We start from the raw sequence: 20,421 nt of genomic DNA, 5'->3' as shown, positions 1-20,421 counted from the left end.
TAACAGTAGTGTTTGCTTTTTATTCAGGTAGCAGCATCAGTCAGCACTGACACACGCGCACACACACACACAGGCACACACACTTGCAAACTGAACAGACATTAACAATCGGAAAAAAAACAGTGTATTTGTTTTAAACACTCATCTGTGTGACTGCGACTGAGCACTTCTGCAGCCTTCCTTTACAGAGAGAGAGAGAGAGAGAGAGAGAGGGGAAAAGAGGAGGAGAGGGAGAGAAGCCTCGACTGTGACAACAGTGTGTGTGTGTGTGTTAGAAAGCAGTGGTGATGTAGCGTAAATCTGTGTTTAATTAAAAAGCAATCATGTGTGTGGTTGTACCGTCTTATCATATCTCCACACACGTTCTTACTGTAGCCACTTTATATTTGATTGACTGGTGGGGGAGCTAACATGCTAGTTAGCGTCACCGCCTCCTTCTCTGTCCTCCTCTGTTTTCTCTCAGGAGCCTCTTAACGATTCTGTTTCCTGTGGATGAAAGTGGAAAAAAAACACAACAACCGCCGCCACAATCTCACTCACTCTTCACTAGGGCTGTCACTTTTTATCCAAACGTCAGGAATGTGTTTGAAATTCCAAATCCAAAATCTTAAAACGCATATTGGATTTTAAAACATTCTGCCATGAAGCTCATCAGACTGTCTAAAGTAACTACCGCGTGATCCAGCAGAGGGAGCTGCGACACGCCGGTGACGTGATGTTGTTTTGTTGTGAAAATAATGGAATCGAGCTAAAACCCGAGCTATGGTTCTAAACCATAGGTGATAAAAGTGATGAAGAAATCTGCTGACTCACCTGTTGAAGCAGAGCAGTGATGACTCATCAGTAACAGTAATAATAATTTTTTTTGGTCAAATTTGTGTGTGTGTGTGTGTGTGTGTGTGTGTCGGGAATATCGGAATATTTTCTAAGGGACAGGCTGCATGTCTCCTGTCCATCTTAGCTGGACTTTTAATTTCAAGTCCAATGTATCACTTTTTTTTTTTTTGAAGTTTTTATTATAATTTTTTATGAAATACCTGTCGGATGAAAACACTTCACGTTCTGATATGTTGTTTCAGAAATGAAAAACAAGTCACCTGTGAAAAACACGCCGATAATAACAGTGTTTACTGTAATGTTCTCACACTTACATTCCAGACCTTTTTCCCACTTTTAGTGTCATGTCATTTTGACACTGTCGCGTGTGTCATGACAGCTTCAAACCAGAGGCCGGTGGAAAAAAAAGAAAAAGAGGCAGACGGAGAGAAAGAGAGAGAGAGAGAGTGACAGTGGGTCTCCTGTGGATTTCCTGTCCCCACTCATTTCCTCCTGACACTGAGAGTCTCTGCTTCACACTGGACGACTGTAAACACACCGTTCTCATCACTGGGGAGAAAGGTAAACAGTGAGCTCAGTGATGGGGTGGTAGCTGCACAAACTGACATACAGCATATGTGTGTGTGTGCGTGTGCGCATCAATTTAAACTACAGAAGAAAGACAACAAAAAAAAAGAAGAGGCCCACTGCACAAGCTGCTGTCAGACTCTGTTAATCATGACAAAACACTCACTAGCCTCACGCTCAGGCTAACGAGGAAACACCCTGAATATCAACCGGCCTGGAAACCCTCCAGCCGCCCTCACACTCAGCTTCTCTTGTGACAAAAGGAGGAGGATTTCTCTCTGTTCTGTATCAGCTACGACACAAATGAGGCGACAGCAGATGGTCGGCGACGAGCGGCTGCTCTGCTTATTATCCGAGTGAACGCCACAGTCGTCGCAGAGGTTTTCAAATGGGGGGGGACTTGGATGTGTTTACCGGGGTTCTGTCTTATCTCGCGGCTTTGCGTTTGAGTCGGCAGCTCGCTGTCAGTCAGACTGCAGCGGCGCTTTCTTACTTTGTGGCACTTGGAAGGCGTTTCTCTGTCTGTGCGGCGTGCAAACTGAATGTTAATCTCACAAACGCCTTGCGTCCTTGGCTCTCTCGCTCTCTCTCTCTCTTCAGGCTGTCAGCCAAGCACACCACCCTGAAGACACACACACACACACACGCACGCACGCACACACACACACACACACACAATGTAACACGTGGCCCACAACAATTGTCACTGCTCTTACAAATAAGTCAAGGCATTAAAAGTCTCCTTTCCTTTGCTTGTTTTCTCACACGCTCCACAGCTGGAGCTCAGTGTCAGTGTGTCCAGGACCCAACTGATCCTTTCAGTCCCACACTGAGGGTCCGTTCACATCCTCACATTCCCCATCAAACCCCAACTACCCCCCACAACCCCCAACCCGCCCCCTGCACCGTGGCGTGTCTTCAGCAGTTCAGCACCGTGCCACATGGGGGGGGAGAAGAGGGTCTGTAGTGGTGGCTAGCTGTTGTTCTCTGCCGTCATGTACTTGAGCGCGGCGAAGCCGTAGCGCCGCGACATGTTCTGCTGGAACTCCTCCTTCAGTGTCTTGAGGCAGACGCGGTACTGCTTGTTGGAGCGGAATTTGGTGATGTCGAAGCTGGGCGCGTGTGGCATGTGGATCATGTAGGCGTTGGGCAGGACCACAAACTCGTACTCCTGTGGCGAGAGAAGAGGAAGGAGCGTCAGTTGTGACCGACATCTGTATTACACACACCACATATGAAGGTAAAGCGTCACTTCAACCTCTTTCAAACTAATATGAACAGGTATTGCCAGCGTTTTTCTACGGAGGCCCAGACATGCCATGGGAAAAAAATAATTTGTGGCCACAAGATACTAATTTGTTCCCACAAAATACTAATATGTCCCCGCGAAATACAAATTTGTTCCCACGAAATACTAATTTGTTCCCGCGAAATAGGTAAAACGTGCACACAAAATACGAATTTGTTCCCGCAAAAAAGTAATTTCTTACCACGCAATAGGCAAAACGTACGCACGAAATACTAATTTGTTCCCACAAAATAGTAATTTCTTACCACGCAATAGGCAAAACGTACGCACGAAATACTAATTTGTTCCCACAAAATACTAATTTGTTACCACGCAATAGGCAAAACGTACGCACGAAATACTAATTTGTTCCCACAAAATAGTAATTTGTTACCACGCAATAGGCAAAACGTACGCACGAAATACTAATTTGTTCCCACAAAATACTAATTTGTTACCACGCAATAGGCAAAACGTACGCACGAAATACTAATTTGTTCCCACAAAATAGTAATTTCTTACCACGCAATAGGCAAAACGTACGCACGAAATACTAATTTGTTCCCACAAAATAGTAATTTCTTATCACGCAATAGGCAAAACGTACGCACGAAATACTAATTTCTTACCACAAAATACTAATTTGTTACCACGCAATAGGCAAAACGTACGCACGAAATACTAATTTCTTACCACAAAATACTAATTTGTTACCACGCAACAGGCAAAACGTACGCACGAAATACTAATTAGTTCCCACGAAATAGATATAATGTCCATCATCCATCTTCTACTGCTTTATCCTCCACATTCACACCTACGGTCAATTTTCAATCAAGTGTCCAATTTTCCTCATCCCCATTTCATCATTTTGGGTTGGGAATGAGTTACAAAAGATACAAAGATATTCTCAAAAGCCTGGCATTGTAAGGGATCATTATTAGCGAGAGGCATTTAAACAGAATTTTAAGAGGTAGCAATGTAACCCCATTAACCCATTTTCTTGGGAACTAATTAGTATTTTGTGGCCACAAATAAGCTTTATTTTCCCCTGTGTCATGTCTGGGGTATTTTTCAACCCGGGTTTTTCAACTATTCTCAGTGACAAAACAAGGAAGAAGTTAACGACAACACAACTATTTTATTAAATTCGGCATTTAGACAAAGTCATTTGATCTGGAAGTGAGTGACGATTAAACACATTCCCGCAACATGGGATAAAATTTGTTTTTTGACCAGGGGGAATTAGGGATCGCACAATATCGCTTTTTCGTGTCCGATACTGATATCACAGATACCGATATCAGTCCGACTTTAGTGTAGCATGCGATATATAGGATTTTTGTATTGTATTGGATTTGACATTTTTATCCAGTGACTGAGTATCATAATGTCTCATCCATCGTGGGAATGGAGCATCTGTACCTTCTGATTAACCTTCTGAGGCAGCTTGATTGCTCACAAGTGAGAATCTGTCTTTTCAGGCTCAGTGCTTTTCAATCTTTTTTTTTTTTTAAATTGAAAAAAATATCCCTCGACACACCGCAATCCCAAATGCAACAAAATTAAACATCGCAGCAGCCAAACCGATTCACTCAGATCCACTTGCACCTCAGTCAGCAGTCAAAGTCAATAACATCAGATGAGGCTATACCATGCTACTGCCACCTATTGGTCTTTCATCACTACTAAACCCATATGCTCAACAAGTAGCATGAATAAAACCAGTGCTAAACACAACTTCATTTGTATTTCCGTGCCACGTCTGATCATCTCTCATGACCCAGGGGTTTTTAATTAGAAATGAAATGCAGTTTTGGAAAAAAACAGCTTCCTGTGACAGAGGAGCTACAGGCAGCTAAGGGCGGGCCTTGACAACAGCATGAAAAGACATTATATGATGAACAATGGTTGTTTGTAATGAGCAAAGTCAGAGCCGATCCTATTATCCCTGCTAAACCCTTAAGCCTCGAACCATCATGGACTTTGATGCTGTCACCTCCTAAGTGCCTGAGTGAGAACGTCTGCAAAGCCCATGAACTTCTATAAATATATTTAGAGCAGCACTGGCAGATTCTTGCATTCCTTTCATTAGCTGAAAATCTTTCTTTCTTTTTGTGTGTCTGCTTTGCCTCTGGTAGGAGAGTAAGGTTTCAATCATAGAACACCTTCAGTTCCATCATTTGTAGTTTCGTCGTCTGCAGCCACACTCTCATCCTAATCAGATTACACCCGTATAAATATATTGACACTGTTACTCTAACAAAACAGCAGGATTTCAGCGCTCATTAAGGAAATTCAAGTCTGCTAAATGACTGTGTCTGGTGGACTGTGCTGAATCAAATGAACCAGTGTGAACACTTTTCTCGGAATCATTTTTCAGACTCAGCTATTGTTTTTTTTCCCCTTCTTCTTCTTCATGACGGTCCAGGCAGGACACAGCATCTGTAACGAGAACATCTGGCAGCAGCAGCTGGAGCACCGCACAGTGTGAGTCTGTGTTTAAAAACACTCCTCCATGATCTAAGGTGAACGAGGGAGGGAGGAGACACGGAGCTGAACGTGACCCACTTCCTTCATCCCTGGACTGAATCTCTAAAACGGCCTACATTTGCCAGTTGTAGCTCCGCTGCTCAGATTTCCATGACTCCTGACCATATACCCTGAAATATCTGCACATACTTATACAAAACAACAATAAAGATCCATGTCACTATTGACCAAACTAGATATGCTGTTAAAACATTAAAAAAACATTAAAACATGCCTCGGTTCTTTATAATAAAAATGTGTTGATGTTGATGACACAGAGAAAAGTTCATCGACAGGAGCAGGAAGAGATGGGGAAGAGAAAGCAGTGAAATGCTTCGATATACATATGTTAATGCATTAATTACTTAAACAGTTTTAAGGTTAAAGAAATCATTCATTTCTATTGAGTTAGGAATGAACAAATAAAATAAAATGGGCTTTTTAGCTGTAATTTCAAGAGCGGATTCAATTTCACATTTTCTCACTTGTTCTCACACATCTATTTATTTTCACTTAGTACTTCGATTATTGAAATTATATGCACGTTAATTATGAACAGTCAATATGACCGCTATGGTATTTCTAGTAGGTACATCGTTTCCGGTGACAAAATTGTAGATCAAAAATAGTGCTTATGGTCCCACCTGTGGTGATGTGGGCATTTAATAATTGTAAATTATAGTCATAACATTTATACCATGGCTATTATTTTAAATTCAGGCTTGTAAGTCTTATGATTCACAAATTAAGCACTGGTTGTAGGCTACACCTGGTCATATTTGCGCGGATAGCATTTCATATGCCCCCCTTAAGACTGAGGTCTGGCAAATATGTTACATCGCTTCTGTTTATGACCAAACACATGCAGTATAAATAATAACACCAAAGACACCTCGTATTAACAGCTCCATCAATAGCTTGTACGGACATTTAAGCTAAACCTGGCCTATGGCAATGTAATAAAGCCTTTAATAATAACAACACTTAATCACTTTCCTACAGTGACACCACAGAGGAGACGGAGCAAGAGTAAAATGCAGTGATCATCTAGTTTATTGGGTTTTTGGCAGCGCTCGCTTTAATTTCACTTATTTTGGAGCATCACCAGGTTTTTAGCAGTTCACTTGGCAGGGACAATGTTCTTACTGCTGTTAGAAATGAAGAAAAAAAACAGGTAAATGCAGAGCTGTGATAAACTGGAGCCATTCTTTAAAATAAATGATATTAAATAACTTGGGGACAAGGACACTTGGGATTTAAAAGGGGACACAGACTGCATTTCATATGGTTTGTTTACATTTGTCTCCCAGAGCCGGAAAACAAAGGCAACACAACAAATGTGATAATGCGGCATAAAGTTAGAGAAGATTAAAATGAAGACAACATGGTGGAAGGGAACGGAGAACATCCACACATCCAATCAGATTATGTTTCCTAGTTTATTGTCTTATACTATAACCTTAATTAGCTCTAGCATTAATCCCAGGCCAGTAATTGCTGATTGTGTTTGCAGTAAACACAAATGATCCGGCTCCCACAGTCAAACAAGTTACACGACTTGATAAACACCATTAGAATTCCCCTCCCTCCTCCTGGCGTCGCGTCATTGGGGCATTTGTTGATGGGAGAATTCATTCAGCACCTTGAGATGATGTACATGTTGTGATTTGGTGCTATACAAATAAACATGGATTTGATTTGGTCGTGATTCAGTTCCGATTTGATATTTATACAGGATTAAATCTGAGGTTACAAGTCTCAGCATAGTTCCCAGTCCCACATCAGTCTTCCACCTTAGAATCATAGCTAAAGTGCGACCATTTATAACACAAATAGATGCTTTTATCTTGACAGCAGACTTGACTATTGTAACATACTTTTTACTGGCAGACTTCACCTCATCCAAAACTCTGCTGCTCGTATTAACCAGAACCAGGAAGAGAGAGCGTATCAGTCCAGTCTTAGCTGCTCCTACACTGGCTCCCTGTAACATTTAGAGTTGACTTTAAGCTCCTCCTCCTTGTATGTGAAGCACTTCATGGGCTAGGACCAAGCTACACCTTAGATATCAGGGAAGCCAGCTCACTAGATATTTTTAAAAGAAGACTTAAAACCTATCCTTTAACTCTGGCCTTCCAACTCACTCCTTTTTATTCCACCCTGTTTTGTATTTTTACTGTTTTATTTGCATATTTTGTTTTATTTCCAAGTTAAAACAGGGTTGTTGTTTTTTTTACTTTTTGACTTTAGACTTTTCCTTTTCATTCCGCCCTGTGTTGTGTTCTATTGTTGTGATTTGCTTTTCAAATTTTTATTTTCCTTTTATTGTGAAGCTCTTTGAGCGGCAATCCTTGTATGAAAGGTGCTATACAAATAAAGTTTGTTATTATTATTATTGTTGTTATTGTTATTATTATGTGACTTTAGTGTTTGAAATCCTTCATTCTGATTAACCTTAGTGGCAAAAACATGAAAATGGGGAGGCAGTAAAAAAACGCTGATTTTCTCTATGAACTTTGGTGCAGGAAGGGAGCAGTTTATAACTTCAGGTTGCAGAAAGGCTAAGTGAGATTAAGTAGCAAACATATTCTTCAGATATTGTGGACTTTTACTAGGTGAGTTCCAAGACATAGTGAGTGGAGTCTGTTACCTGTGCATCCAACTCCATGATGTGAGCCACCTTGTTCCAGCCGAAGCCTACAAAGCGGCGGTCGTACTCGGGACTGTCCCTCCTCACCATCACGTAGGGCTCAAAGTCTGCCTCCCACTGCACCCTGTAGGGCGTAGTTGCAGTCCGCCATTTGGCAAAGTTAGTGGGTGCGTGGCCTTTGGTCCACACATGATACCTGAGAGGAGAGAGGGAATGAAAAGTGTTGAAAAAAAAACCCAGAGTGTGGAGTTATTTCCTTCCATTCTGAGAGGACGTGGGATATTTTGTAAAACATCAGGTGGATTTTCGGTCATAAACCTGTGTCTGTGTCGCTGAAGCGCTTAATGATGTATTTGGAGAGTGTGTCTTTGCCTCGCACTGCACAGCAAATCAATTTTTAAGGGGAAAAGTTGTATCCACACACAGATTAAAGAGTGCCTATTCTAGGCAGACGGAGCAAAATGAGCGTGACTGAAGGAAGAGTGACTGCACACAGGATGAAATGGACCCTGCATTTCACCGACTGTCTGGGCTGCATGAGGCTTTTTTTTCAAATCTACAGCGTGAGTTGTAGGAGTGTCTTAACTTAACTTAACTAACTTAACAACACACACAAAGGTGAACAACAATTCACTCTCACATTCACAGCTATGGTCAATTTAGAGTGTCCAGGTAACCTCTGCATGTGACCCTGCTGTGAGTCCACAATGCTAGCCACTGCACCGTCATGTGGCCTAAATGTTGCCCCATTCCAAATGAATGAGACGGTTCTTGACAGAAGATACAAGTTGTCAGCTTTCTGCAGGAAACCCTAAAACTAAACCTGTGGACAGATCAGGTTTGATGAGCATGGGAGGCTGAACAGTAAGATACTCCACTAATAATACTCCACACCCCCCCCCCCCCATCAACCTTTTTTTTTTTTAATAATGAGAACACCACTCTCCTGCCAGTCCTTCATGTGACATTGAAAACGTTTGTCATGCCAAAGATGGTCCACCAGCGTCCAGAGCCTTCAACACCTCAGAGCCAATCCCATCTATTCCTGGAGTCCTGCCACAGTGGAGCTCCTTAACTACCTCCGAGAACTCCGCCAGAGACATGAGTAAGACCCTGTTCGAATCTTCAGCTCATCTCACACACACCACTGCTTCCTTCAGCAACCATTATCCAACAGCTGTTGCTGCCATGAGTCACCAACAACCACCAAAAACCGTCTAATGGTATGTACTTTAATAGCTTTGGGTGAATGCTCTAAGTGAGTCTCCACAAAATCTCTTCAAACGGAAGCTAATGACTCACAGATGTCAGTAGCATTCCACGACAGAATGAAAGAACCATCTGAGTGATGAAGGAAACAGAAAAGGTGTGCTCTACCTGAAGGTGAAGAGTGTACCCATGTCAAGCTGAGAGAGCAGCTCAGCCTTAGATTTTGGGTAGGACAGGCGATATCGCAGCGTCTCAAAGGCTGGAACCACCAGAGCTTTCTTTGTGTTGCCCATGTCGAGCTGCACCACTGACTTCCTGCAGACACACACACACACACACAGATTAATACATGATTATCCATGCAATGTCCCTGTACAAACAATATCTTAGTAAACTACAACTACAGCCTGTGTTTGCCTCCATTAACCAGGGAAGTTGCAGTAATATGTAGTGAAGGATTACTATCAACTTTAACTTTAAGTTGGATATTTATGAGAAGATAGAACATGGTAGCCTAAGTTCGTTCAAGGGCTGCAAAGAATATTCAATGACTAGACTATTAATCGATTACTAAATTAATCGTCAACTATTTTGATAATCGATTCATTGCTTTGAGTGTGTTTTCAATAGTTAATACAAGCTATCAGAATGTTCAGCTTCTTCAACGTGAATATTTTTCTGGTTTCTTTGCTCCATATGACAAAGCAATCATTAAAACTGAATCCTTTTGGTTTGTAGACAAAACAAAACTTTTGAGAGCATCATTATTTACAGGTTTGGGCAAACACTGACCAACACTTTCTGACATTTTTACGGACCACACAAGTACTCGATCAATCGATTATGAAAAGAATTGATAGTTGTAGCCCTGGTTTGTTGTTGAGTTAGCGTCAGCATTCGTGCCAACATATTTCCCTACATATTGCGCTAATGAGAAGAAACAAAAAAAACCTACAAATGAGCAAAACCTATACCAAAGTGTGAGCTAACACGGTTGGCATAGGCAGATTTCACCCAGTTCTCTGCGCCTGCTTACCTGAGATACTCATAGAGGCCATACATCGGTAAGAAGTCGATGTCTGACAGGAACATATAGGGCGTGTTGACCTGCCGCATGGCCACATTACGCAGCAGGTTGACCGGATAGAACTGCCCCTCTTTGTAGACGATGTGATAGCCAACATTCCCGCGGCTCATCAGCACCTCAGAGCCCTGAGCGTAGCGTAGGAACTGCTGGGCCTCGGCATCAGACAGGTACAGAGCCAGACTGATGGGGCCCTCCCAGTGTTTACAGATGGCCTCCAACATCTGGAGTCTGTAGCAGATGAGAGAGAGAGAGAGAGGAATGAGTGGCGGCACAATGTGTTCTACACCATTCAAACCTTGACTCAGGTGACACTAATGACCTGAAACTGCCTCATTGTTAAACACAGCAATTCTCTACACGTGTATCCAGGCTACAGAGTCATTCAGAGTTGAAGAAACCTCTTCAGCAAAACCGAAGCAAGTCCAAGTGCCTACAGCTTCACTCTTGAAGATATAATGTCCTGGATTTGAGAACCTTCACAGACAGAATCTCCACTGCGATCGAATCAGAAAGGGGAGGTGGGGCTGTGATTTTGAAAGTCAAAGATAACCTTTTATTTAAATATCAAATGTGACGCAGAAATGAATACAATGTATGAATCAGATTCCAATATTCTTGCAAGACATTGAAATCATGGCTCACTGTGTTGTTGTTGTTGTTGTTGTCGTGGTCACGAGCTAAAGCGTTTTTAAAGCTGTTGGCTTTCGTGTGGTAATATGTTGGTTAGAGACACTTTTTTTAATTCAAACTGCAAAGTGAATGAGTTTTTAAATGAGTTTTTACAAAGCATAGGTTTGCAAAGAAATTGTCACTCCGAGCGGCCTGCTAATGTAATGTGGTTGCTATGCAACACGGTAACAGTTCGCGACTCGACTCAGCCTCTGCTGCTGCCCTGACGAGTCTCGTTACTGCGGTCATCACCTCAAAACCTCTTGTTATCAATCCATAGATCTATGAATGAATGAATGAATCAATCAACTGCAGCAGAGGAAGCGGCTGCTGTGATTAAGCGATAAATAAAAATGTGTCATCATTTCTGCCGTGTGCTTTGTTTCCTTATCTACTCAGTTTGTACCTATTGTCTTTTGACGTTGTTGTTGTTGTTATTAACATGGTCGTCCAATTACATGTAAAGTGCTGCTGAATGGCCATGTCTCGGCTACGTCTCACTTGTAAAAAGAAATTTCAATCTCAGCATGACATCCTAGTACAATAAAAGTTCAATACATAAATAGAAAACAATCATTTAATCAGTCACTCAAGGACAGGCTGCTGCAACTAAAGAACGCGACTCCGCGCTGTCCGTGGTGCTGAAATGGATGACGACCGTTAACCTGCTCTGACTGAAAAAGGAAGGTTGCAAACCACTTTTCTCCTCAAGTTGTGGATCCAGTGCTGCCTCCATCAGTCAGTTCAAGTGCGTTACGTTGTGATTTCAGTGTTTGAAATACATTGAATTGATTTGAGTGCCACAAGGTTATCACAGGAGGGAGCAGTCGACCGGCAGCTCCCGTGTCCGTGGGAGCTAAAATAAAAATACTGATTTTCTCAATGGACGTTGGTGCAAGGGAATATTTATCCTTGACATTGTAAATAAAAAGCATTGTTCTTACAACACAGTTGAGTAAATAATCTAATGCAGGGACATATAACAGCATTTCACAGTTTTGTAGCTACCTCTACCTTGGATGGTTACACTATTATGGCTGCTTATCTAAATCTCTAAGCAGAAACTGAATTGGAGTTTTACTTCTGGAACCGCACTGCTACGCTCTATAGCCGTTTTGCTTTGAGATAAATATTGCCCCGACAGACATTCAAACTGCCGACCAATCCAATAGCGATGCACTACATTCAATCCTAACTTATATTTGTACACAAAATAAATTACAAACAAGTGTGTCCTGTCGGAGTCTGTGAGGTTTTTAGGGCAAAACACTGAGCGCCGCCGCGCGAGTGTTTGTGTGTGACTCACAAATTAGCCACTGGTTCCCTCAGCTTTAATCTCTCTGTTTTAATGAAGATATTGAATGATGATTTAGTCAGCCTTGGACTTGAAGCTTGTTTGTTTCATATTTTCTGTATTTAAAGAAATCTTTAGACAGCTCGTCTTAAGGGGGTAAACATGGCTTTACTTTATTTAAAAACTTTATTTTTGGTCAGGGCCGACACTCAATATGTGACAGACGTCGTCTTTTTTCGCTGCTTTTTCTGCCTGCGCCAGGTTTGTGTAAGTATTTCAGATCCAGACGCTTTGATGCATTGATTTATAAAACAACAGCTCATTTCCATTCCTAACTCTGAATGCGTCTCACCACACTATAACAGTCCATTTGGTATTCTATGTGAAGGTGGGCTCTTCTTATTTGCTCAGTGTCTGACACTGATTTGGATCTGGAGTACCAGCATTAGACGGGCGGCCTTTGTGGAGCCACTGTGGGCCTCATTAAAACCAGACAAAGCCTATAGCCGGCTAGCAGCCCCAAGAGACAGCTATGTTTATAATATACACACTCCATAATAATATGTTGCTGAGCAGAAGACTCAACAATCTGACAATATTAAAATAGAGCTGGAATTATGTTAGTCCTGAGGGGGATTTAAAAAACTATTTAAATCTAAATGTTTATTTCACTGGGAGCATGGATGTACTTTTTTATGGCAGTGGATTAGATTAATTCACGTAATTTTATCGTCTCGTGGGGCTTAACGGGAACGCCCGAGGGATGTCAATAATGAAAAGTGTCTGTCCAGGAAAACGTGGCAGGAACGCGTGCCAAACTTCATTTTAAACAAATGTTGTTGTTTTTTTGTGACGACAGACGTAAAGTTGGGGGAAGATCAGAATGATTATTAGCAGCTGTCGTCTTAAATAAATGAAAAGTGTTGGGAAAACATGACAGAATATGGCCTTTCTGATTTAATTAAACAAAGTTACAGTTGAAAAATCTATATTGAACAATCTACATAAATAACACTTAAAATGTGTTAACGAACAATTGCAAACAACAAGCTGTAACACTTTCAGACACTGATATGGTCTCACTATTTGGCAAGATCAAGTTGCCGCTCATCACCCATTAATCTTACTAATGAGTTCCAATTTATAACTGGCAGAGAAGAAGACTCTGTCAGATACACAGAGCACTAAAGAAGATGTCGTATGCTGAGCAGATCCGAGCTCAGGCTTCTCAGTACAGATAATGTACTGAAACTACCAAAATTATTGGCAATAAATAAACAAATGAACCAGTGATACACACAAATCCATGTAGAAGTAAGTAAATACACAAATAAATACTACTATTTCAATATTTATTTGCTTACTCTATAACTGAGTCATTTATTTCTTTTTGATTTGGGCGGTTTCAGGGCTTACTATTTGTCGCTGCTTCCCTTTGATTCTAATGGTGTTAATATTCTGATTATACACAATTTTACATAGTACTATAGTCTATTTGTATTAATATTTTTCTACATTCTGCTATTTCTGGATGTTTATGATGCACGTTTAATATGTATTTTTTTTTTACTGTGTGTGCTGCTATAACACAGATCATTTCCACAATAAAAAAAAGCTATCTTATGTTAAGTTCAGTCAAATTTTAAGAGAGACAAAACATCACCGGCGGTCAACCTCTCAAACAAATGAAAATGTGATGTTTCTCTTTTAATGCGAGGAGAGTTACAGTCCACACCGAGGGGTGATAAGGAGGCCGCACTGTTTTGTTTCCGTAAAGTCAATAATAGATGATTCCCCAGAGAAATTCCGTTATGACAAAGACCACAGACTGAAATGCTGATTAAAAAAAAAGAGATAAGCTTTACAAAATCACTGTAATATAAAACACATATCTGAAGGCACAATATGTCAGGTTTTGTTTTTCTTTCTAATGCTGTGGTAAGAGCACAGTAAACTTTTAATGTGTGCTGATGAATGTACCCGACTGTCATCTCTCTCGCTCATACGGCGTGTTGGTGAAAACGCTGCAAGCCTCCACACTTTATTCCTCTCCTCCTCTTTCCTACAGCCAGCGAGAGAGAGAAGAATAACAAATAAAGGGCTTTTTCTAACCTGTAATACATCCCTGATCTTATTAAGCAAACTGTAAAGTTATGTGTTTTATTAGAAGGCAGGACCAAGAGGGCTGCAGCAGACTCTGGCTAATTATTCTTAATTAATTCTGCTGGTTAATCTCAGAATCCCGGGCATTATCTTCACGGGAGGAGCGAGCGGAGAGAGAAAAGCGAGAGACAGTGTCGCATCCTTAATCATACCCATATAATTTTACAACAGGTGCTTGAGGTGGAGATAAAAGGCAGTAAGAGACCATGACATTTACATTAGAGAGTTTTCAAGGAGCCTCCAGCTTTTGAATCTTTCCAATTCCTACAATTTGCCTCGACTGACTGACAATTTGCTTACTTACTGTTGCATTTAATGGCACGACGACCAATGCATAGGCCGCAAAAGCACCGTGGGGGTTTCCTATGTGTCTGCTAGCAGATCTACAGAGTGTGGAACTTCCACCAGTGGATTTTATTTGGAAAATACTGCAGTTACAAATCCTCGGGATGATGGTGAGGGCCCTATAGGGACACTATTCACATTTTTTACCTTCAAAGGAACAGCCTCTGCACCTGGACCATGGGTCCTTGCCCTGTGTAAGTTAGGTGAGTGGTAGGAACTCTATGAGAAGTGTGTTACCTAAAGGGAAAATACATTTGTTTTTTTAAGTGTGCTTGTATGAGGCACTGGCTCAAACTCTGTGTCTGACTGCTCTGTTGCCACCTCCTGCACCTGAAAACCCACAAGACTTTAGTGAAAACCCTTTACTCTTCTGCACCACAGTCAAACACTGAAGTCACAAAACAACACATTTGAACTCAATGATGGAGGAATTTAGATGATAGTGAGTCGACATCCTTCAACATTTAGATTTGAATTGTTTTAGTCAGTAATTGTTGCTTCCAGATTATATCAATGGACACAGTGTTTGAGGAAAGCGACTCGTATTTTCTTTAAACTTAAGCATTCAGTTGAAAATTCAAAGACTTGTAATTGAACTACAGTAAAGAAACACTGAACAACTGTGTGAACATTCAAATGTTCTGCTTTAAGGTAAATTGTGTCGCAAAAAAACAAGCAACAGCAACTAATAAACTCATAAAACGGTGTCTGCTCATGTAGTATGCCCAGTAGTGGTCATGTGACACTGAATCCTTCTCACTGCTGCAGCAAGGAGAGCTTTTACTGCACACAACCAGGGAATTTGGCAGTTTCAGTATGTGTGTGATATTATTGATCAATAATACCCAAAGTCATTGAAATACTTGATAATGCTAATTTGCATATCTTTAAAACAACAATCACGATATTATCTTGCCCACCTCTATTCCTGACTTAAGCTTTTATTATGTGGCTAAAATCTGTTTTTCATGGCGTCAAAATTTCTTCACTTCTACACCCTGGAAGAGCTATAATTTCTTCTCACCTATGATCCATGTAGAAAATTGTGATCGTTTTACCCTTAATGTTAAAAAAACAAAACATTGTTTTGCCTCCGTTTCACAACAAGGATCTTATAGATTTTCAAAAACATAGGGTGTTGTGTGCATTGTGGCTGCAGCGGTGTGTTGTTACCTATCCATGGAGAGCTGGGCGACCAGAGTGACATCGGTGTTGTCGGAGCTGGGTTCATACTCGTAGTGGAGGAAGTAGAGGTGAGTCCTGTGGACGGTGAACCGCTCTCGGCGAAACTCGTAGCAGGGGTCGTCTTCGTCCAGCTCTGACAGAGTCTTCTGGAGCTGCAGGAAGATGGAATAGGAACATCATCACTGTGAGCGGACAAAGGCAAACGGGGTTCCCCCGGAGACGCTGCTGTGGACGCGCTGACATCAGCGCAGCCGAGCTCCACTGTCTCTTTCTGTGAGCTTTCTGCACCACAGAAGATAAATAAATAGATAGATAATAGAATACTTGCATTGTCTAACAGAAGGCGATTAATAAATGATCTGTACACCGATCAGCCACATTAAACCTGATAACTTGTAATGCTGTGGCAGCGGAGCTGTTTATTTTTGATTTATCTGAGCCATAAAGAAATGAAGACAAAAACTCAACCTCACCTTCAAAACAAGTTTAAAAACACATTATTGATGGTTCGGAGACAAACTCGAAATTCCAAACAGGACACACACATTCACCCATGAGCCACAACATAAAAGCCAACGATGAGGAAAAAGGGAAGAGAAGAAGGCCGTGATGTGACATTATGGATGCTGTTATAAATGGATAAAACACCAAAGAAGCCGAACAACAACAGCATTAAAGCCAGTTGCCAGGTTTTTAGTGTTGGGGCTGAAGGTGTTTTGGTAAACAACTACCTTAAACCCTCCGTCATGTTGAGAATATTTAGACTTGTGTGCCTTAGCAGGGGCTGGATATTGCACTTCAAACCTGTACGTTTGCAGTATCAGACTCACTCCCTCTGTATTACCTGATATCAAAAATGTCAATCATGTCTGTAGGCGTGCAGGAGGTTATACAAACAGAGATGGAGCTCATTCCTCAAAGGAGATGCGAGTGTGTTTGTTTGTTCAATGAATGAATGTATGCCATACATTGGCACAACAAATGAAACTAAAGGGTTGTACTGTAACGTGTAATATTATATTTTGTTAAAACAGATACAATCAAATTTGATAATAAAAAAAAAATCCCCGAAACCTTCAGGAATTGGAATATAAGTCTAGATATCGTACTGGCATGTTTTTTTAATCGATATCCAGCCCTAGCTTTCACAGATTCTATGTGCTATGGAAATCAGATATAAACAACATTGCATACTGTAAGTATTTGTTTTAAGGAAACCTTCAATTAGCTGCTTATCAGAGCAGCCAACAGGAGCATCATCTATCACACAATGCTATTAACGGAGCATAAAAGTTAAGTTCTCGCTCAGATTACTTGATTTATATTGTGCTCAAATGTTATAACGACACTATTGATCAATAATACCCAAACTTCTTGCCGTATAATCCATTAATTTAAGACTTATACAGTAATGTGCTATTTATATCAGATTTACAACTAATTATTGTAGCTGATGCCACTTTTGGGGACAAGAAATAAACAAGAGTAGTTTATTTTATTATTCTTAAAAGGTGTCTAAATTGCTATTTTAGTTTTTGACAACACAAAAACAGTGATCAGGATAATAAAAGTGATTAACTGTATTGAACAGCATTCGATTCACAGGTCTGTCTGATTCTGAGTTCAAACACGGTGGACTCGCTGCAGCACAGCAGAGCACAGAGCACGGGAGAAGCGCTGTGGGTAGAAGAAGAGGCGGTTGACGGGCTGTCAGCGGTAGACTTCAGGGCGCGCGGCGTCGCTCTGCCTTCAATGGCATGATTCCTGGAGCCGCAGTGAGTGACTCGGCTGCAGTGGCACAGCGGCCCTGAAGGATCGCGGGCCTGTAAAACGCTGCTGCAGCAGCAGCAGCCAATCCCTCAGTGACTTCATTAGTCTAATCATCACATTAATGGGATTTAAATCGCTGCTCAAACTCTGAAAAATTGAGTGAGCAAACTATTTCCTGAGTTAAGGACACATTGAAATTGACTGTTGGGAGGGGGAGGGAAAAAAAAGAAGAAAAAGCTGGCACACCGTGATGGAAAATTATAATGTGATTAGCAGACCACGGAGCTGACACTTCCATAATCCTACAGTCCACAGAGGTCGGTTCTGTAAGAACCCAACGCCTGACTGCGGTGACCTTCAGCAGGTTAGAAGCTGAGGAGGTGCAAAGAATTACTACATGTATGTTAAAACACCTACAGACTCTGCACAATGTTCTGATACCTTTACACTTTAAAAGTTGATTTAACGGTGCCTCACCTAGTAGAGCTTGTTGCGGTTTGACACCTCTTCCACTCTCGTCCCCTTTCAAACTTATTTATACATTTATTAAAGGCCATCATACAGCATAGCCCCAAAAATACACCTTTAAAAAAAAGGTGAATGGGTCAAAAAAGTGAAACCGGTATGAAAGTTCCTAAAAACTGTACTCCCTTGAATGGACATTAGGGGGCGAGTCCACTAGTCTTTATGAACATTTAGGAGAGAATGCATCTCCTTCACTCCTCACTTTTCCTGAGGAGTGAAAGGTCTTCTTCAATAAATAAAGCATTTATTAATTATGTATTTAGAGGTCAATTGACCATACAGGTATGTGACTGGCATCTATAACCGTCCAGTCAGTGTGTGAAGATGAAATGAGTAGAGGTAGAGAAAGTGGGAGTTTAAAGAGGAGAGTGTCAGAGGTGGACGTGTGACAGAATGATAGCGGCAAAAGGGAAAAGTATATTTGTCTGTATCGTTTGAAAACACAACACAGACATACAACTGCTTTGTTTTTTTTTGTTGTTGTGGCTGATTGGTGAACATCTGAACTAACTGCAAAACTGCACTGTGCGATGCCAGCAGGACACATGAGCTACCATCTGTTCAGTCCACACTGACTGACTGACAGAGGTAGCACTGGACCAGCTGTTCTTTCATCAGGACAGCCACTGATGAGCTGGAGTAGGAGCACAAAAAAAAAAAAAAACCAGCCTGGACATTAAAAGAATCATAAAGCAAAACAATACTAACTGTTCCCTGGCAGCTTCCAGGCTCAACTAAATCACCTATGACACAGAAGTGTTTAGACATAAACTCAGATAAAGTCATCTGCAGAGGGAATGACAGTCAAGGTAGCGAGTGAACAATAATTCATCGTGGCAACACACACACACACACCACACACAATGGCAGCCCAACTGCAAAATAAATGTGGCCCCATGTGACCCAGAAAACCTCCAGGATGTCTGATCACATCTCAAACGTGACCTCATGGGCGTGTTCAGATGTCAACGTTAACTCCAATAATAATGCGTAGCTGTCATTCAGAAATCATAGATATGGGAATAAAGGAGGCTGGAGTTTCAGTTACAGTTTGTAGAGGTAGAGAGACAAAAAGCTGCACCTACGTTCTCACTGTTGTGGTCAGCCTCGCTGGGACAGCCGAACAGCTCTCGCCGTAGCAGGTTGCCGTCATACTCCAGGAAGGTTAGGTAGAGGTTGCGGAAGAACTCGACATGCTTGTTCTTCACTCGCAGCTTCTTGGGAGAGTTCCAGTGGATCACCTAAAAAAACCACAGAGGTGGGAGAAGAGGTTGACACAAGGTTAACAAGGTGGTTCATTTAAGATTCTCTTGAGGAGAAAGAAAAACATTTTAAACTTTCAAACCTGGGAAACACACACCAATCTAATTTGATATAAGTTCCTGGATGCTTTTAAGGTACTTCCACGTATTATACAAAAATGAGTCAAAACTAGATTCCTACCCCCGTCTAATAACTTGCTCGACATTCTTTTAAGACATCAACCTACCTGTGTATGAGATTACCACCGTTTCTGTATGTGGCCACGCTTGTGCCTCCGATGCCACCGAAGCCATGTCCAACAGGACGCCATCAAATCCATTTCATGTCTAAAAGTAGAACTAAAACAACTGTCGCTGAATGTGGGGCTGCTCTGAGACTCAGAGGAAAGTAGGTCAGATCTTACACCGCGGTGCTGTGTCAACACTAGGGAACGGTCCGAGTGAACCTATTATCATTCTGCGACACTGCTGTTTATTTGAACCAATCACAATTATCTGCAGTGTCACTAAACTGTTTCGGTGCAATCTCAGTCGGGAGGCGTTCTCACACACAGCACACCAACACTGCTGATTCATAAAATGTCACCAAGACCTTTAGCCAACCGCTCTACAAGGAGACACCTAGCACACGTGATGAAACAGCGGCTATATTTGCTCATTTAAATGATCACTAAATCCGCTCGACCTGAGGGGAACTCCGCCCAATGAAAAAAAAAAAAAATTACAAGAAGTGGGCTGAGAGCAGAGTGAGGGACAGTAAGTTGCAGCTGTCTAACGAGGTGCTCCGCTCGATAAGACAACACATAACATATTTTATTTCAATACTTGCAGCCGACTGTAAAAAAAACATTTCTGCGTAAGAAACGTTATTTTGTCTCCACGCCTACTACAAGAAAACGAAGACAAACCCCCAGTGCCTGAGAGGCAGTGTGAGTATCCACACGGCCCACAGCATGCTGAGCTCAGAGGTGCGGCTAAAACATGCATTCAATTACCCTCAAAAATGTCAGTACTTCTGAAAACACACATGCAGGCCAC

At 41.5% G+C, this 20,421-nt stretch overlaps 1 protein-coding gene across 1 annotated transcript in view; it reads right to left on the bottom strand.

The window, feature by feature from the left end:
* The window catches only part of large1 (LARGE xylosyl- and glucuronyltransferase 1), a 120,981-nt gene continuing 100,560 nt past the window's right edge, over positions 1-20,421 (bottom strand). Inside the window, exons 10-15 of the mRNA XM_058624902.1 lie at positions 19,207-19,362; positions 15,815-15,978; positions 10,120-10,398; positions 9,252-9,398; positions 7,875-8,070; positions 1-2,575 (exon numbers count right to left, since the gene is read on the bottom strand). Of these exons, the coding sequence (XP_058480885.1) occupies positions 2,378-2,575; positions 7,875-8,070; positions 9,252-9,398; positions 10,120-10,398; positions 15,815-15,978; positions 19,207-19,362 (1,140 nt within the window). The 3' untranslated portion in view covers positions 1-2,377. The remainder of the gene's footprint in view (positions 2,576-7,874; positions 8,071-9,251; positions 9,399-10,119; positions 10,399-15,814; positions 15,979-19,206; positions 19,363-20,421) is intronic.

Source organism: Solea solea, chromosome 3 (assembly GCF_958295425.1).
Source record: "Solea solea chromosome 3, fSolSol10.1, whole genome shotgun sequence".
Classification (NCBI taxonomy): domain Eukaryota; kingdom Metazoa; phylum Chordata; class Actinopteri; order Pleuronectiformes; family Soleidae; genus Solea; species Solea solea.
The sequence above is the reverse complement of the archived record's forward strand: the minus strand, read 5'-3'. Positions and strand labels throughout refer to the sequence as shown.